Raw genomic sequence first — 16,802 nt, forward strand, 5'->3', positions numbered from 1 at the left:
TTTCCCCAGAGACATGGTCAGTACAGATAGGTTCATGGAATTGGAGAGCTATACCTCTTCCTCAGCAGCTCCACTTTGATCCTGATGGCCGAGTCCTGAAGTACTTCCTGTGTTCTCCGTGTTGGGTCATATCTTCTATGTTTCTAAAGCTGCTGCCTTACCTTTTTTTTTATATCCATCTTTATGATGGCAATGACAGGTTTTAGTCACCAAATCATATCTGACAGGAGTTAAAAAAGCAGTGAGCTGTAATTTCTCCTTTTCTATTTTGAGCTTTGTGGGTTTTGTTCCTCATCCTCCCTGCTCTCTCCAGATTTTTTCATCTGTTTTGTCCACCAGTTTTTCTGGTCTCACACCTCGATTGCAGACTCTCTTGACAGGAATCTGTTACTTGTCCATGTGGTGCTTGGCACAGTGGAGTGCTTGTGCAACATTGGGGTTCCTGTGTGCACACAGAGTCAAAATAGCAACAGCAAAGGCTCTGTTTGTCAAGTTGCTTGGCAAAGTGACCAGTCTCCCCAAATAGCTCCATACAGATGTTCTGGCTCCCAAAGCCTTAGAAGCCTTATTTAAGAAATGAATGTTGTCTTGGAGCTTGGTTCTACAGCTGTGTTTGCTTCATCACACTTTGAGTTCTAGAGAGACAGTCCACAGAAAAACATACGAGGAATATCACAAAAAACATTCCCCTTTATTTGCTACCGGAAGTAGCATTTTGCAGTGGCAAATGATAGAATATGCCACCAGTGAAAATGGCTTCACAGTAGTCTGTCCAGGGTACAGTGCTTAGTCTAACTGCCGCAAATCACAGTGACCGTTACAGTCAGTCTTACATTCGTGTTCAGCAGGACCGGTAGCTGTGATGTTTTAGCAGTTTGGGCTTTGGGTAATTAAGCCATGTAAGTAAGTAAACAACCAGTTCTTGTTTTCTTTACTCATACAGATCTCTCTCTCAGGCAAGATGGTTGCCTCATCTGTGAACTTAACTGCATGAGTTTCACTTAAACACTGAGCGTTGTCTCCAAGGCAGGTGTTAGATTGTAAGCTGGTTGCTCTTTACAAGCATAGCTGCTGACTTCTTTTATATGCGGGTCTCTGGCCTTTATGCTCTTTGAAACTTAGCGGTTCCCCTGATGTAAATGAGGAGATAGGTTTTACGTACTTTTGCTTTCTTCATATCTTCATGTGGCTGAAAGCAGGAAACAAGTAAAAATATGTGAGGGAGAAACATGTTTTTAAGAAAAAGGGAAGGCTGCAATAGTTGTATCTTGAGTTGAGAAGCACCTGGGCTCCATCTGTGTATGGCACTTTGAACAATCTTCTCCAGCAAGAGTTCGATTTGTCCTGGTTTTTCATTCTGCCCCCATTATTTCCTTTGCTGGGTCACTGCTCTTTGCAGTTTTCTCCAGCATCATGTATCAAATAGACCTTCTTTTACTTTTTGCTTTTTATTAAAATCTCTACAACACACTGTCTTTGCCAGAAAAATTTTGAATGACTTGTCCTCAGACGCCCCGGGAGTGCCAAGGATCGAAGAAGAAAAGTCTGAAGAGGAAACAGCAGCCCCTGCCATCGCCACTGTTACGGTGCCAACTCCCATTTACCAAACCAGCAGTGGGCAGTACAGTATGTAGTCTGTATTTCTCAGTGGTGCTAGTAAGTGGGGATGAGAAGATGAAGAACTATTATTTGTATGACTGTTTGGACTAGGACAATGCAGGAGGACAATATAAGATTACTTTAATTTGACTGTTCAATACCCATGACTTTTAAACACATTCCCATTGTAAGTATTTAAAACGTTCGATTTACACTCTGGGACTGCTTGCTAGTGTTAGTGCAGCAAATGTTCTACATCCTGAGACAAAATACAAGTTAACCATTCAGCTATTATAAACATTGAACCACAGGAACCAGATGAGGCAATTCAGAAGTCTTTTTCTTCTTTTTCCTGGCAGATTATTAATCCTAGCTCACTAAATAGTTACCTGTTAGAAATCGTTAGAAAGAACATTACAGTCTTCAATTAAATTTTCAGAGAGTCCTGAAAGAAATAAGTATTTCCGTAACCTTATTTAAAACACATAATAAATATAAGTTTCTGTGTTTGCAATTTCTTTATTCATTAGATTTTACAGATATATTGCTTTGACATAAGGGATTGAGGATACAGCAGTAAAGCTAGAATTCACAGTCTCACACAAAAAATTGAACTCAGTATTTAATGTATAAGAGGGAGAAAGAGATATCTGCTCACATCTTTCTTTTAAATGCCTTTACAATTTTGTATCTCTCTTTACTCCTTAGCCACTTTCCCTAATATCCTACTTAATTTTATTGAGATTGATGTAGTTCAGTCTGCTCTTCTACCATCACTGTAAAAAAAAAATGCTCACACAGATGTTTGAGATTTTAGTGTACTTGCATATGGGAACACAGTAAAATTTCGTGAATGCACAGAAAGAGAAGTGATGTCTCAGTACACCTGAATGACAGATCTGAGGGGAAGAAAGGGAAAAAAACAACAAAATAAGACTGCATGAAGGAAAAAATTTGTGTGAAATTTGGCCTGTATGAGTGAAAATGTTGCTAAGAAGGTACTGTGGAAGTTGTAGAGAAACAGGAAGAAGGTGAAAATCAAGATGGATATCAATAGCAGCAGAGGAAACTAAAGGGAGTAAAGCATGGAAGAGGAGAGGAATTTCAGATGAAAAGAAAAAAAGGAAGGACTGAGGAAAAGACCTAAGTCAACCAAAAAGAAAATCCTAACTTATAAATAAAAAATATTTCTCAGGGGAGGATTGTAGCTCCTCTGTGTGACGCTGTTTTGTCAGAGAAACTAATGGTGTTTTAGGCTATATTTTTTGGCCCCAAAAATATTTGTCTCATGTAAAATTAAAAGCTTACTGCTGAAGCATGATTTCTTCAAATGCACATGAAAGCAATGTGTCTGATTTAAGGGTGTGTAAGGGTTCAAGGAATTTAACTCAGTATTCTTCTGTATCTAGGTTTAATACTGTAAGTTAATGAGTATATTAATCTCTTAAACTCTGTATCAAATTTCTTTGTCCTCAGTTGCTATTACCCAAGGAGGAGCAATACAGTTGTCTAACAATGGCACAGATGGAGTACAAGGTCTCCAGACGTTGACTATGACCAATGCAGCTGCAACCCAACCTGGCACCACCATTTTACAATATGCACAGACCACAGATGGACAACAGATACTTGTACCCAGCAATCAAGTTGTTGTACAAGGTGAGGAACTTCACAGTCAGTCATTCTGTATAACATTTTCTCCATACAGCTATAATTTGCCAGCCTAACTCCCTCAAACGTGTCAGGAAACAGAGTTAACAGCATTGACACAGATCAGTTTCCAAAAGGAAATTACAGACAAAGCAGTTTGTCACATCTTCTTGGCGCCTGTCCTCTCAGACCAATAAATTTGTGGATACTTTGGTTTCACTTCAAAAAAAAAAAGCTCGTTTTTGGTTTTCCATGCTGTGTTTCCTGCATTCTGTCCACATGATTTTTGCTATGTGTTCTTCAGAAACTGATACCATAGACCACTTTAGAATTCTGAGTTCTGCCAGACAGTCAGCTGCAACAACAATAAATTTAAGGCAAAGCATTTAAGTTAGGAAAGAGAGTTGTTTGATATGTTCTTTCCATAAGGAGAGTTTCATTTATTAGTAATTTTTTCCCTTTTCAGTTAAAGGTCATAGTTGCTTTCTATTGTGATTTCTGTCACTATTCAATAAATATTTAATCATTGAATCTTAGAATCATGGAATAATTTAGGTTGGAAATTGCCTCAAGAGGTCATCTGCTCAAATCTTCCACTCAGAGCAGGGCTACTTCAGGGTTAGACCAGGTTGCTTTTTCTTGTTTTATTAGAGCATATATTTTATTAAAACATATTTTTAATATGTTTATTAAAATTGGGGGGAAGGAGGGTTATTAAAAATCTATTTATTAAAAAATAAGGGTAAAATTGGGCCTCTGCTTTTATGATTGTAAGCAGGTAGTTTGAGAGTCATTCAGTGAAGAGGTCATCAGGCATCAGTGAAAATGCATAGCTGAGAAAAATTAACTAATATTGCATTGATCCTTTGGTTTTTGTGTTCTTAAGCAAATGTGATTTCTTTAGGTAGTATCATATTTTTATTGAATTCAGGCAAATATAGCACTCCTAGATTAAAAAAAAACACAACTTTTTCATTCTATAGAAATAGTAAAGTTGAGTGCCTGACTTGCACTGTCTCTCTTGTCAGTGTAAACGCTGCATTTCTACACCCTTTTTTTCTGCCCCAGATACTTACTCATGTAGTTTCCCCTTTTGCACATAGTCATTTTGGAGCACAGCTAGAAATATTGTTTGCCTATTGTTTGCTGCTAAAACTGCCCCAAAACAGAAGTAAAAGGAAATGTACTAAGAGAAAAAGAAGTACAGCAATGCAGCGAGACAAATGATGTTATCAAGCACAAGTGAAGACTTCATCAGGAATTACTAAAACCTTGCATATGTTAATAAACCTAACACTGAGATAGCAATGATGACCCAGATAATGGTCATCCCTCCTATACTAGTAGCCCAGAGTGCGTGGTTAGATAGATGACAAGGTGCTTTTCACACCATATTTAAACAGTGCTGTCACCAAACTGACACGATGTTCCCTTGCGGCTTTTGTCTTCCAGCTGCCTCAGGAGATGTGCAGACTTACCAGATTCGCACCGCCCCTACCAGCACCATTGCACCAGGCGTAGTCATGGCATCCTCCCCAGCACTTCCAACCCAGCCAGCAGAAGAGGCCGCACGGAAGAGAGAAGTGCGTCTAATGAAGAACAGGCATGTACATTTAGTTTGTTTTTCTTTTCTGATCAGCTATGCTTAGCACTAGAGCGTTAAGCAGTAGGACTCGTTGTCTTGCCTTACTCATTTTATGATATGCTTTCTGAAGAAGCTGCCTTTATTTAAAGATGCAAAGTAAAGCGGCACATCAGCTAATGCTGTGTATTGCGATTACAAAACTGTAAGTAAAGGTGTCAGACTCATTCTGAGAGGTGTGTGAGTTACCACTTTCGTTTGTTTGTGGCAATGAGGAGAAAGGTCAGTGGTGAGAGACTGTCTTACAGTCTTGTTTGACTGTAGGTATGTTCTTATGAACACTGAGGTAAGTTGGTTTTTTTGAGTTATTTCATTCCTAAGTCTCCTTTCCTGAATTCTTTAGCTTAGCCTTCTGCCTGCATTCTGCTTGCTACTGGCCCACTCTCACTCTTCATATTTTATTTCCTGTCTCACTTTTCTTCTTTAGCTACTTGCCCTTTGGGTTCTAGTCTCTGGAGGCAGAAAGACTCAAGGAAAGGCTAAAGGAGCAGCTACTCCTCTGATGTTTTGTGGACTCAGTAGTGGCAGCAGAGGGGCTGAAAGAGAGGGAGAGGAGACTTGACTGTAGGAATTAGCATGAGGAGGAACAACCAAGCCTACTGATGTATGGCTTGGTGGAGGCAGCAAAAATTGGGAGTAGAAAGAAGTTGGGCATGATCCTTCTCAAGCCGAATGCTGTGAAAGAGGGAAGGTACGGGCCCAAGCTGACTCATCCCACCAGGCTTGAGCTCTGTTGACAGGCCACAGGTTTGAGTCTGTACATTAACTCATGTCATGGGGAAAACAGCAATGCTTCCCTCCCCTGTGGTGGAGGGGAAGTCTCATGAAAGTGCTATTTAGCTAGTTTGCCAGTCTGAAAAAAAACGCTAACTTATATAGGTGCGTGTATCTTCTGTAGACTGTTAAGCTGTGCACAAGGGATAGTCACATGAGCAGACCCAGGGCTTATCTGAGTGGTTTGAATGAAGAAATAAATAATGCTGAACTGTAGAATTCACTTTTTTAAAAGGTGCTTTTCCAGAATCTCACACTTCTCCATTTTTATATGGTTTTCTGTTATTGGTGAATAGTAGGTGTCATTGTCCACTCTTTCAAGCTTCCTGTATTTGAGAAAAGAATAATTGGCATTTTGAATCCCCTCATTTAGTCAGAAATCTTACCTAGTAAAAGAAAGCCTTACTGTTTGGAAAAGCCAACAAAAAACAGGGGGAATTACCTACACTGGATTTAAATTGACACCTTTTGCAACAGTGTCATGTTGCATGTGCTGTTTTTAGCCTGCCTACTTAATAGGTATTTCCAAAGCTGGGCTCCACACAGAAGTGGGGTAAAAGGCTGTAGAAAGGCAGAGGCGGTGGTGATACTTATTGAAACATTATAGCATAAATAATCATAGCTACTATTGTGCAAATTTTCTGTGTGTAAGTTTTAAATTTTAAAAGCTCTCTTGTAATCTAATATAACTCTAGTTGTTCATAACGAATAATTAACGTACACAGACTTGAGGTAGCTAAGTGCCCAACCTGGCACAAAATCACAAAAGGAAAGAAAAAGTTGTCATCCAGGGATACATATTAGTAGTTTACCACTTGGAGACACACCTCTTTCCTGATCCAGTAGTCTTTTGGTGACACAACTAACAGTCCCAAATGACTTTAAATTCTAAATATTGCACATGACCTACTGAAGTGCTACAAGCATATGAAATTGTGTTTGTGGGAGTGACAAATGGACGCCTGAGCCCTTTCAAGGCTTACAAATTAGGTTCTCTTCTTCCTGTCTCATTTGTGGAGCTGGATTTTAAAAAATGTTTTTAGAGTCTTACCAGGTTAGTCCTGGAAGAGACATTCTTTTTTATCTAGTACTACAATTACTATTTACCTAGTGAGTGGAAGAACTGGGTTCAGTTTTCTCCTCTCACTTCCCAGAACATTGACCTTATCAGCAGTCTATACAGAATTTGCAGTGGACAGACACTCAGTCTCTCCTTGTGAAGCCATTCTGCTTTGCACTTAAAGATTCAGGGCAAAGCCACATGTACACATGCATGTATCTACACTGTGCTGCTTTGACAAGCCACGTTGCAGGAGGGCAGCCCTCTACATGCTCCAATGCTGTCCGCCTATGGCATTTAGCCTTGTGCTTCCTCTGCAAGTTGGTACCGTTTCTGTTGCCGTGCAGGACAGCTTTTCCCTTGGTGGTACTGCCTTCAGGATGCTCACCAGCACACAAGCACTTTGGAAGTATTTTTCAAGGTATTCTAAGTATATTACCATCTGAGTTACCTACTGGCAGCTCAGTCTTTACAAGAGAGCCTTAAGAGACTGACTGCAATGAGGCTTCCTTCAACACATCTACACTCTCATCTTCTTGACATGGCAGACGAGGGCTAAAGAATGAGTATGGTTGCTCGTGACTGTTTATATTATGGTGATTTCTTATTTGAATGGTTTATATTATCCCTGCAGTGATATGGGCATTGTTAACAAAATGAAAGTATTATTTGAGAGCAAATATGCTCTAATGCTCTAAATACAGGTTTTTTGCACTGGTTGAACAAAGCTTTTTTTTACATCCTGACTATCATTATTTGGTTGGACTACAGCAAAGGGAAAAGTTAAGACTATAAAGAAATGAGTAGATGAACATTGCTCTTACCCGTTTTTGTTATTTGCCTCTTAGTAATAATAAAACTAAGGAAATTAGAGCAGCAGCATTTTACTCAGCCTAAAGGCTCTAATTTAAATCTTGCAAACAGAATTTTGTCATTGAGTAGGATCCTTTTATCACACCAGCAGGATTTTACCAGTGCTGACTTACTGGGATCTGTATGGTGAAATGATCCTTGGATCTTGAGTGTTCGTGACTTGTAAGGTGAAATTATTATGAACTCAGCCTTTCTTCCCAACTTATGAGTTGTTTCTTACAATACTTCCCTGTTCTAAAAATGTCAGTATTAGATAAATGTTTGACCTGAACAGTTAAGCAACCCATGTCTTTAAATAATTGTTCTGGATTTGAATGTCCTTATTTGCTTTACAGAGAGGCAGCACGTGAATGTCGCAGGAAGAAAAAGGAGTATGTGAAATGTCTAGAAAATCGAGTGGCTGTGCTTGAAAACCAAAACAAGACACTGATTGAGGAGTTGAAAGCACTTAAGGACCTTTACTGCCACAAATCAGATTAATTTTGGATTCCCATTTTCACTTGTCCAGGTGGGATCGAGACTGGTTCTGGCTATAACCAGAAAGACAAAGTAAACTTTTTATTTTCTAAACATTTCTTTTTTTCTATGCGCAAAACTGCCTGAAAGCAACTACAGAATTTAATTCGTCTGTGCTTTGCATCAAACTGTGAATGTTCAAACACTTGCCTCCACTTCTCCCCTTCAAGATTATTTTCGTCATCAAATAATCTGAGTGTGAAGAAGAAGAACAGGCTTCTTTCTCATCTCCCCATCCTCGTCAAGGAGTATCAGTGGTCACTTGGGAAGTTACTGTGGGGGAGGGTCCTTTTGTAATGATTTCAAGAATTTGTGTTGAGCTCTTTTGATTGCCTTAGAGACAGAACCACCCCAGCCTCTCGGCCCAGAGAACTGTGTGGGCCACATACATTGAGCGTGTATGGTGCAATGAAGAAGCAATGGTTGCCAAATTGGTTTCACATACTCATTATAAACTATAAAAATACATGGCTAAGTGACATGCCAAATGAAAGGCGCTTCACGGTCACATTGTTGGTGTGGAGATAACATACAATTATTAAACTAGCCCAGGAGGGTTTTTGATGTGTAATCTGTGTTAAACCCTCCTGGATTAATACAAACTTCTCCATACCTCAGAAACAAATGCATTGAAACTGCCTTCACTGGTCAGTTGTTGCTTCTAGAAGCATATTATGTACAAGTGTGTTCAGCATTCTGAATGCACAAAAAGAAATCACGAACTTCATAGGATATTGGTTGGGAAATGATATCTGAGGGGGAAATGAACTCAAAAAAGGAACAACAGTGACGTTTAGAAAACAGTCACATAGTAAGCATGGGTAACATATGAAAGCACTGCCTATTTGTATCAGGACAACTAAGCAGCTGAAGCTTGGCCAACTCCACATATATATTCCCTGATGACAGTATAGTCTCAGTGTCCCCAGTCCTTTTAAGCAGTTAAGTTATTTCTATTTCCCTACCACTATCTTATGTAATGGAAATTACTGTACTTACTGGAAATATTATCCTTGTTTGCTCAATTCTTTTTCAAACTTTGAAGCCACCTTCCATGCATAAATTTAATTGCAGTATGGTAAGAACCAGGTAAGCCTCAAACATTGAATTGGACTTCAAACATGAATATTCCAACTGGCTTCTGCATTGCAAGAGACAATACTGATTACTTGAACCTGCCCAGGCTAACTAAATTCTTAATTTATTCAGAGGATTTATTAATGTAAATGATCAGATTTACCAATTTGTTTATTCATGTGAGTAAAATTACTCATGTGCCTAAGATGTTTGCAAGACCAGACTTCTTGTGTGCACTGAGGAAATGTGATCTTTCCCAGATTCACATTGTAAAAAAAGTAGATCACGTTAAAGAATAACGAACACTGTACTCAACATTTGGACTTCCCCTGTGTGTCAAAAAGAATCATGCTCAGTTTGTTTACTGGCCCTCCGAAGCCAGTCTCTTGATATGTTAACTTGGGTCATTTGATGGAGTAAGTTTACTTTGGGCCCCTGGTCCAATTTTTATGTATAGAGACATAAAAATAAGACTCTGGTCTGTACTAATGCCTTGCCTAGCTAAGTATTAGCTAATATGTTCTCCCATTCATTCTATCTGTTTTTAAGATAAATTTCAAATACAAGCTTTTAAAGGGGTTATACAGTCAATGTGACATTATAAAAAGAAAATTTGCAAGACTCTAGGCAGTTGGGTCTCAAACAGCTACAGCAGTATTAAAAGTTCTAGTTTTCTCATTTGAGAGGGCATTCAGTTTCCAAGAGACTTTAAAGGAGCAGGGTTAAACTTGTAACATTATTGTTAAATCTAGAGTTATCGATAATTTCAAATTATGTTTATATTTCAAATGAGAGAACATAAGTATCAGAATTATGAAAGAATTCATTTCCAAATTAAGTTTTGTGGGGTTTTATAAATGGTCTATTTTTATCTGCCATAGAGAATTAATTTTCATGATTTTATTTAATGGAAGGTGAATTTATTAGTTTAGCAGTACAATTTTAAGGAGATCCTAAATTCTCAGTCACTCTTTTATAAAAACCGTCTGATTCTTAAAGACAGAGAATACATGCATTTGTAACGGTTACTGATTTTTCAGAACTAGCACTAGAAGTAGCAATGCTGATAATGCAGGAGTAATTCTTGTTAAGCATTAGGCTCATGATGGCCTCATTTAAACAATTATGTGGAATGGTTCCTCGGCTTTGAGATCCGTCAGAAAGGCTGTACCCGCCGGCACTAGGGCGGTTGCTTTTGTAGAACCATTGATTTGCAAAAGCTTGAGGTTTTACAGCGAACCCGCATGAGGCTAGCTGTGATCCCCGCGCTGTGACACGCTGGTGCGTGATTAGCACTGCCTAGCACCCGCTCATAGTCACTCAGCACAGCGCCTGGGAGCTGAATGGACTGGGGAGCCCAAACCGCCACCGGCACCTGGTTCTTCTCAGAGAGGGTTGCAGCAAATCCGTGCGGCAGTGAGAGGAGGACTGCGTTACTGCTTTTTGTTTGTGCGTGTTCTGTGAGTAGTCTGTAGTGTTATCAGTCTAGACCTCATCAGCAACAAACGTTTCACTAAGAAAAAGAACCTTATTTTAAAGTACGTATTATTTTTATTTATGGTGCACTGAGGATTTGGGGACTTTAATTTCTTTAATGGAAAATTTAAATGACAATGATTAAAAAAATGCATTACACCAAGTACAGGGCTGGCTAAGGTTACCCATACATGCTTTACTATTCATAGTGAGCCAAAAAGGGAAGGAATATGATACAGGCATCCATTCATATATCATTTACCTCAGTAGTGAGGTTGGGGTAGTCAGCTTCTATCAAGTAAGGCCATTTGGAAGTAGGATGGAAATTATGCTGGCAGGGGGGAGGGAGGGTTAGTTTTATATCTCACAGTTGTGAGTTTTCAAGAATTGATAGCCTGTTTTACCTGAAGAGAGGGTTAGAAAGGGCTAGATCCATTATGTTCATAATAAACAAGAATTGATTTGAAATATAATTTTTGTAATGTCATTATTTTGCAAAACAACAGCACCGATCAGGCAGTTAAGATATTGTCAGCGGTGCTCTTTTAATTTAGATATTCTTGGAAAAATACATATGTATAATATATGTACATATATATATATATACACACAGTATATAATCTACAGCTCTGAGAGCTTTTAAGTCAGGAATGCTGAGTATTATAGTATATGGAGGTCAGAAAAAGTTTTTACTTTTCTGTGTGTGTCTGGGTGTGTGTGGATGTGTGCGCGTGTGTGAAAGCTCCCCTGCCCCAGTAGTTCTGGGCTGCATTATTCTAGCGCTTATTACCGATTTGTTTGTGCTGTTTTTCAGTTATCCGTTTTCAACCATTTTATCTCATCTTTCATGGCTTTTGTGTTTTTTTCTTTGGAGATTTTTGAAATGATGTAAACAGTTGTTTTAAAACTTCCCCCTCCCTCAAAATATTTCACTTTTGTGCTTTTTCTCTTTGGCAGCTATATATCAAAGGCAAAAACAATTGGAAGGATTGTTAGGTATTTGGGGTTTTTTTTGTTGTTTGTTTTTTTAAGGAACCACTGGTAAGACTTCTGTTTTCCTCTTGAGGTAGTGGCTATGCATTTTTATTCAAGCAGTGATTTCACCAGAATGGGATAGTTGTCAGCACCATTGCATGTATCTGAAAGCACAATTTCAGCCTGTCATGCTTTTCAGGGCTGTACAGACACCTCTAGGGTTCTGGCTCCTCTGTAGTTTGTGTTTGTGTCTCACACCACTGTCTTCTCTGGTATTTTATGTTGATCAGAAAATTGGTGGGGTGTTTGGAATCATTAAGAGGCTCAGGAAAAAAAAAAGATTTAATAAGGAAAAACAGCCCTGACAGTTTCTGATCTAAATTTGTACTACTTTTTTTTTTTAATCTGGGCTTCCAGTAGACAAGCAGCTGCACGTAGTCATCTGTTAGCAAAAACTGGCCTCAGCTTTTTTTTTAATTTTATTTTAGACAAATAACCAATGCTTTCTGTGGGTTAAAGTAAAGACAAGTCTCCTCATCAAAGCAAGTTCATTATCAGTGGTTGCAGATCTATGACAATTTGTAAGATTATTTCATTGTTTTTCTGACACCCTGTTTTTATTGTCATTTTTTCACCCTGAAGCTGGTTAGTGATGTAACATTTGCCAATGATCTAACCAAAAGGTCATGTATTTATTTTTGTTACATTATATTCTTTGTAAATGTTTGATTAAAATGTGCACTTTTAAAAAAAAAACAAAAACAGAACAAAAAAAATAAAGAGAAATTGGATATTGGTTTTGCTTGAGAAGCTCCCTGGCACAATTGCTGTAATCCTGCTGCGTGCACACATCTCACTCCTCTCCCCACACCCCTTGACTCTTTCACAAACGTAACTTTTATTAAATGAAGCTGATTGATTAGCACCTGGCTTCCGGCAGGCGTTAGTTTTAAATGGCAGGAGAGTTGAACTGGCGGTACTGAAGACTGGGAAGAACTAAGTGTATGGTGTCTCAAAGCGATATGTACAGGATGGATGTGAAATTATTTTTAGACAGAATAGAACTAGTTCAGTGATCCCAAGTGAGAAAGGGGAATTAATCTGAAAGGAAAGCTAAACTCTTTTTCAGTCACTTTACTCCCCTTCTCTTAATTTAAGATCTGGCTGCAAATTTTAAAAGCTGCATTCCAAGAAAGTAAATAAAGAGGCTTTACAGTTCTTTGACACCAGGAGGTAAAGGTGCGTTGACAATTTGTCATCCTGCTTTAACAGAAAAAAAGCACAACTAACTTTCTTGTGCAGGATCAAAGATAATTTAGCTGTAGTCCCAGATTCTGTCACTGTAAGCAGGTTTTAAAGGCATACAGTACATTCATGGTTCTCGTGTACTGTGACTGGGAAATAGTTTCCTTGAGCTTTTGAATTTGCTCGTTACGAAAGACACTGATTTTGCAGAAACCTGAATGTATCATGAAGCTCAGTCATGTGGGAGGAGCCAGACTGAGACGAGAAACAGGGTGCTGAAATCCTGACTACTGTGTGCTTGTGACAGGTTCAGGTCTGTGGACGGATATGGCTTAAATTTGTACATCTCTTGGGAAAAGGGACCAGATCCAGTTTGTAAAGAGGGCTTGTATTTCAGGTGTTTTGCCTTGGAATGTATTTTTTGAATGTATTTTTTAAATGTATTTAAGCTCTAGCCTGCAAAGAGAGTTGCCCAGGTTAATTTGTGTAGCACAAATTAAAGACGCTGAACTGTCTGCATTGTGGTATTGCAAGTGCAGAGTTTCTGACTTGCTGTGTAAGCTGGTAAGTTTAGGTCTCGCTTTCCCAGCAGGAAAAGGCAGCTGTCCTCAGGAGCTCCATGCTGGGCAGGGAAAGGGCCAGGGAAAAGCTGTAATGATCTGCGGTTAGCACACTTCCATAAGCTGACCACTTACTCTACTCATGACTTGGGAGCAGTCACTTCATTGAGTCACAGCCTCAGTTATATGGTATTTCTCTAAATCGGGATAGCTGAGTAAAAACAAGGGGAGGGAAGGCCTTGAGCCAGTCAGTTATCTGGAAATGGCCAAAGCTAAGAACGGATGTTAGGATGCTCTCCGCAAGTTGTGTTTTATCCAGGTGCCACTCCATTGTTTGTGTGTAATGACATTTATTTATATTAAAATATAAATTTTTAAAAAATCTAGAACTGCGAGTTTGTATGAGATTTGACTGTGCTGATTATATGGACTTCTAGGGATGGGATGGGGAACGGAGCAAGGAGAGGTGCTAGTTGGCAGCCAGCCCCTCCACAGACTTGTCCACAGGTTGGTTGGTCACTTCAAAAATGAGTTATTTCTAGTTTGGGTTTATAATTTGCAATTGTTTTGGAACAATGTTTTTCAGGGAAGCTTCTAGAGCAAGTGTTATTATTCTCCTTTTGTAATGTATGCTGGAAAGAGTAATTTCACCTCACCTGCATTTCTGATTCTTTACCCAAAGCGTATCAGCACAGAACAGGGTATTTGAGCTGGACTCCCACGTACCTGTGGAAGTTAAAAGACTAAATGAAAATCCATTGTTGGGGGGAAAAAAATCTTACTTACATTTCCCCCAAATTTAGAAACATCCCTGTTGTGTTTTTTTTTTTTTTACTTATTTTTTGTGCTTTATCTGTGTTTTAAAATAATTGTACTGGGTTATAATGCATTTTATTAACACTATGTACATATTAGCTGCTTTGTGTTTCAGAATGGTAGTAATTGCTTTGTATATTAAAGTGATTCTTGTGAATTTGTGAATTATTGTCATAAAGAAGTGTTTTTCTTACTGTAATCTTTGTGGTATAAACTGTCATAACTCCCTTTTTACACAAACATTTATGTGCAGTCACATAAACATGCTTTAAAAAACTCTACAAAGTCTCTTTTTTGAGCAGGATGCTACATTTACATTAATTTAGGGGCAAATGGTAGCTGGATAGAACCATGGGAAAAGGCATATTTTGAGCAGACTGTGGTGTCCCCTCTGTTATGATCTGTAGCCTGCCGTGTTTATGAGATAATTTTCTCAAAGGGAAGGCTTTTTAATTTTAATTAAATTGAATTGGCTTAATGAGAGGTTAAAACCTGAAGGACAGTTTCTCTTCCATTTCTGAATCTTATTTTTAAATCTGCTTTATAGTACCCATCCTTGTGGTAAATAGTTCTGTTTGATTAATGCGTGACAGATTTTTCCCTTTTACAGGTTTAATGTGCTGTCTTTCCCCCTTTTACAGGTTTAATTTGCTGTCTTTCCCCCTTTTAAACATTCCTGTAAACCATGTTCTACTGATTTTAATAACAGAACAGAAGGCAGCAAACACTGCAGAGATCATAGCCTGATTATGTAATCTACAAAGCTGGATCAAAACACTGGGATAAAAGCCAGAAGAACAAATTCAGCACTGGTGTAAACACACCTCTGGTGAAATCGAGGGAGAGTAGTAAGGTCAGCTCACGATGGCTGGGAATTCATGGTTTTCACAACTAAGCATTTTCATAATGACATTCATATATTTATTCAGAAAACTACATCTCAGTAATGAGGGAGAATCCCAAACAGGGGTTAGTCCACAAGATAAAGACATAGTTTGGCTTGAATTTCATACTAAAAAAAATTGGGCAACACAGATCCCTGTGCAGCCAGTAGGTCAGCTGGTAAACCTGATTCTCCTGACATTGCTGCGCCTTAAAGCTCTTTGCCCGTCAAAGAGCCAAATTTCATACTCAGTGTCTTAATAGTAATCAAACATCATTTTAGTTGTAATGACATTTCAGAAATTTCGTTCCCTCACAGAAAGGCACGTTTCAGAAACGGTTTCGCAACCTCATACCGTGTCCGTCCGGCCATGTCTCTCTGACTTGGGCCCTCTCGCCTTGGTGAGTCGGTCATTTCACAGCCGGCCGTTCAGGCATCATCCCATCACTGGCGGTCCCAGGCACAAACACGTTCTCCTTCCAGGTGGGTTCACATCATTTTACAAAATGGGACCAATGCAGGGGAACCACCCAAAAGGCAACCACGCCGACTTCTTCGGTGCTGGGACGAACACAGCGGTACAAACGGCCTGGGCGGTGCGCTAGCATATTTGCCGTACAGCCACTGAAGCATTAACACGTGTAATTTCACGGTAGGGCAGAAGCTCACCTGGATGGACCGGTCAGACTTGTGAGCTTGCTGCTGCCTCCAGCCCTGCCGGTTCAGCGCCGAGGGCTGCTCTCCGTGTGCTTGCTCACCAGACCATGGCACCTGTGCTCCGTCTGTCTGGCACATGTGGTGCTGCTCACTCCTGCCAGTCCCCTGAGCCTAAGCACGATGGCGATACAGAAGAGCTACGAAGGCCAGCCTGGGACATGGGAAGGCATTGCTTGCTGGCTGGTGCAGGTGGGTGTCTGCGCCACCTGATGGGAACGGGCTGTTGCCTTTGACTGAGTTTCATGTTCTCTTAGTTGGTGCCTGCAGCTTAAAAAGCAACCAGACCTAACTGCTCACCGTGCTCATGCTGGTCGCTAAGCCCAACTGCAATATTCCTGTCCGCCCCTTCTCTCTGCTGGCCTAGCCCACAGCCCAGCTCTCCTGATAATGCCTCAGGTCACTGCTAACGTGCAGCGGGGACCTGTGCCCTTGCACTGCTGCGCCTACCCCTGCTCTCTGCTCCCATCTGTTCGTGAAGGGCAGAGGCCCCCTGGGAAAGCAACGGTTCACATGCACACAGGCTGTGGGCAGAAAGGAGTCAAACCTCGCCCGATCTGCCCATGTTTGGGACTGGTCTCCCGCCTAAGGGAGCACCCACAGCCTGGCAGTGGTCCGAGGACAAGTCTCTCTGCTGCATAGCCAGAGTACCCTGGGCTGCGGAGGGGCCAACCCAGAGCTCAGCTCTGCGGAGCAAGGCAAGGCACTCACCTGAGCTGTCAGCATCTCTCTCATGCTCTGCTCCACAAGCGTTTGCTTACGTACAGGCGCATTTCTTCCACAGGTACGTTCGACCAGACTCCCTGGGCTTTGCGTGCAGACGCTGCGCAACAGCAACCCACAGAAGTCGTCGAGCCTGATCTCTCTCCTGCCATGTACCTGCTCTCTCAGGTAGGCCACTGGCTACAACAGCAGCAATAGGAAAGCAGACACTGAAAGTTG

General features: G+C 40.2%; 1 protein-coding gene across 1 annotated transcript in view; it reads left to right on the top strand.

Moving 5' to 3' along the window:
- Nucleotides 1–13,314, top strand: part of CREB1 (cAMP responsive element binding protein 1) — a 41,090-nt gene extending 27,776 nt beyond the window's left edge. The window contains exons 5-8 of the mRNA XM_067298814.1: nt 1,484–1,626; nt 3,076–3,258; nt 4,702–4,852; nt 7,934–13,314. Of these exons, the coding sequence (XP_067154915.1) occupies nt 1,484–1,626; nt 3,076–3,258; nt 4,702–4,852; nt 7,934–8,078 (622 nt within the window). The 3' untranslated portion in view covers nt 8,079–13,314. The remainder of the gene's footprint in view (nt 1–1,483; nt 1,627–3,075; nt 3,259–4,701; nt 4,853–7,933) is intronic.
- Nucleotides 13,315–16,802: the final 3,488 nt, after the last annotated feature.

Source organism: Apteryx mantelli, chromosome 6 (genome assembly GCF_036417845.1).
Source record: "Apteryx mantelli isolate bAptMan1 chromosome 6, bAptMan1.hap1, whole genome shotgun sequence".
Classification (NCBI taxonomy): domain Eukaryota; kingdom Metazoa; phylum Chordata; class Aves; order Apterygiformes; family Apterygidae; genus Apteryx; species Apteryx mantelli.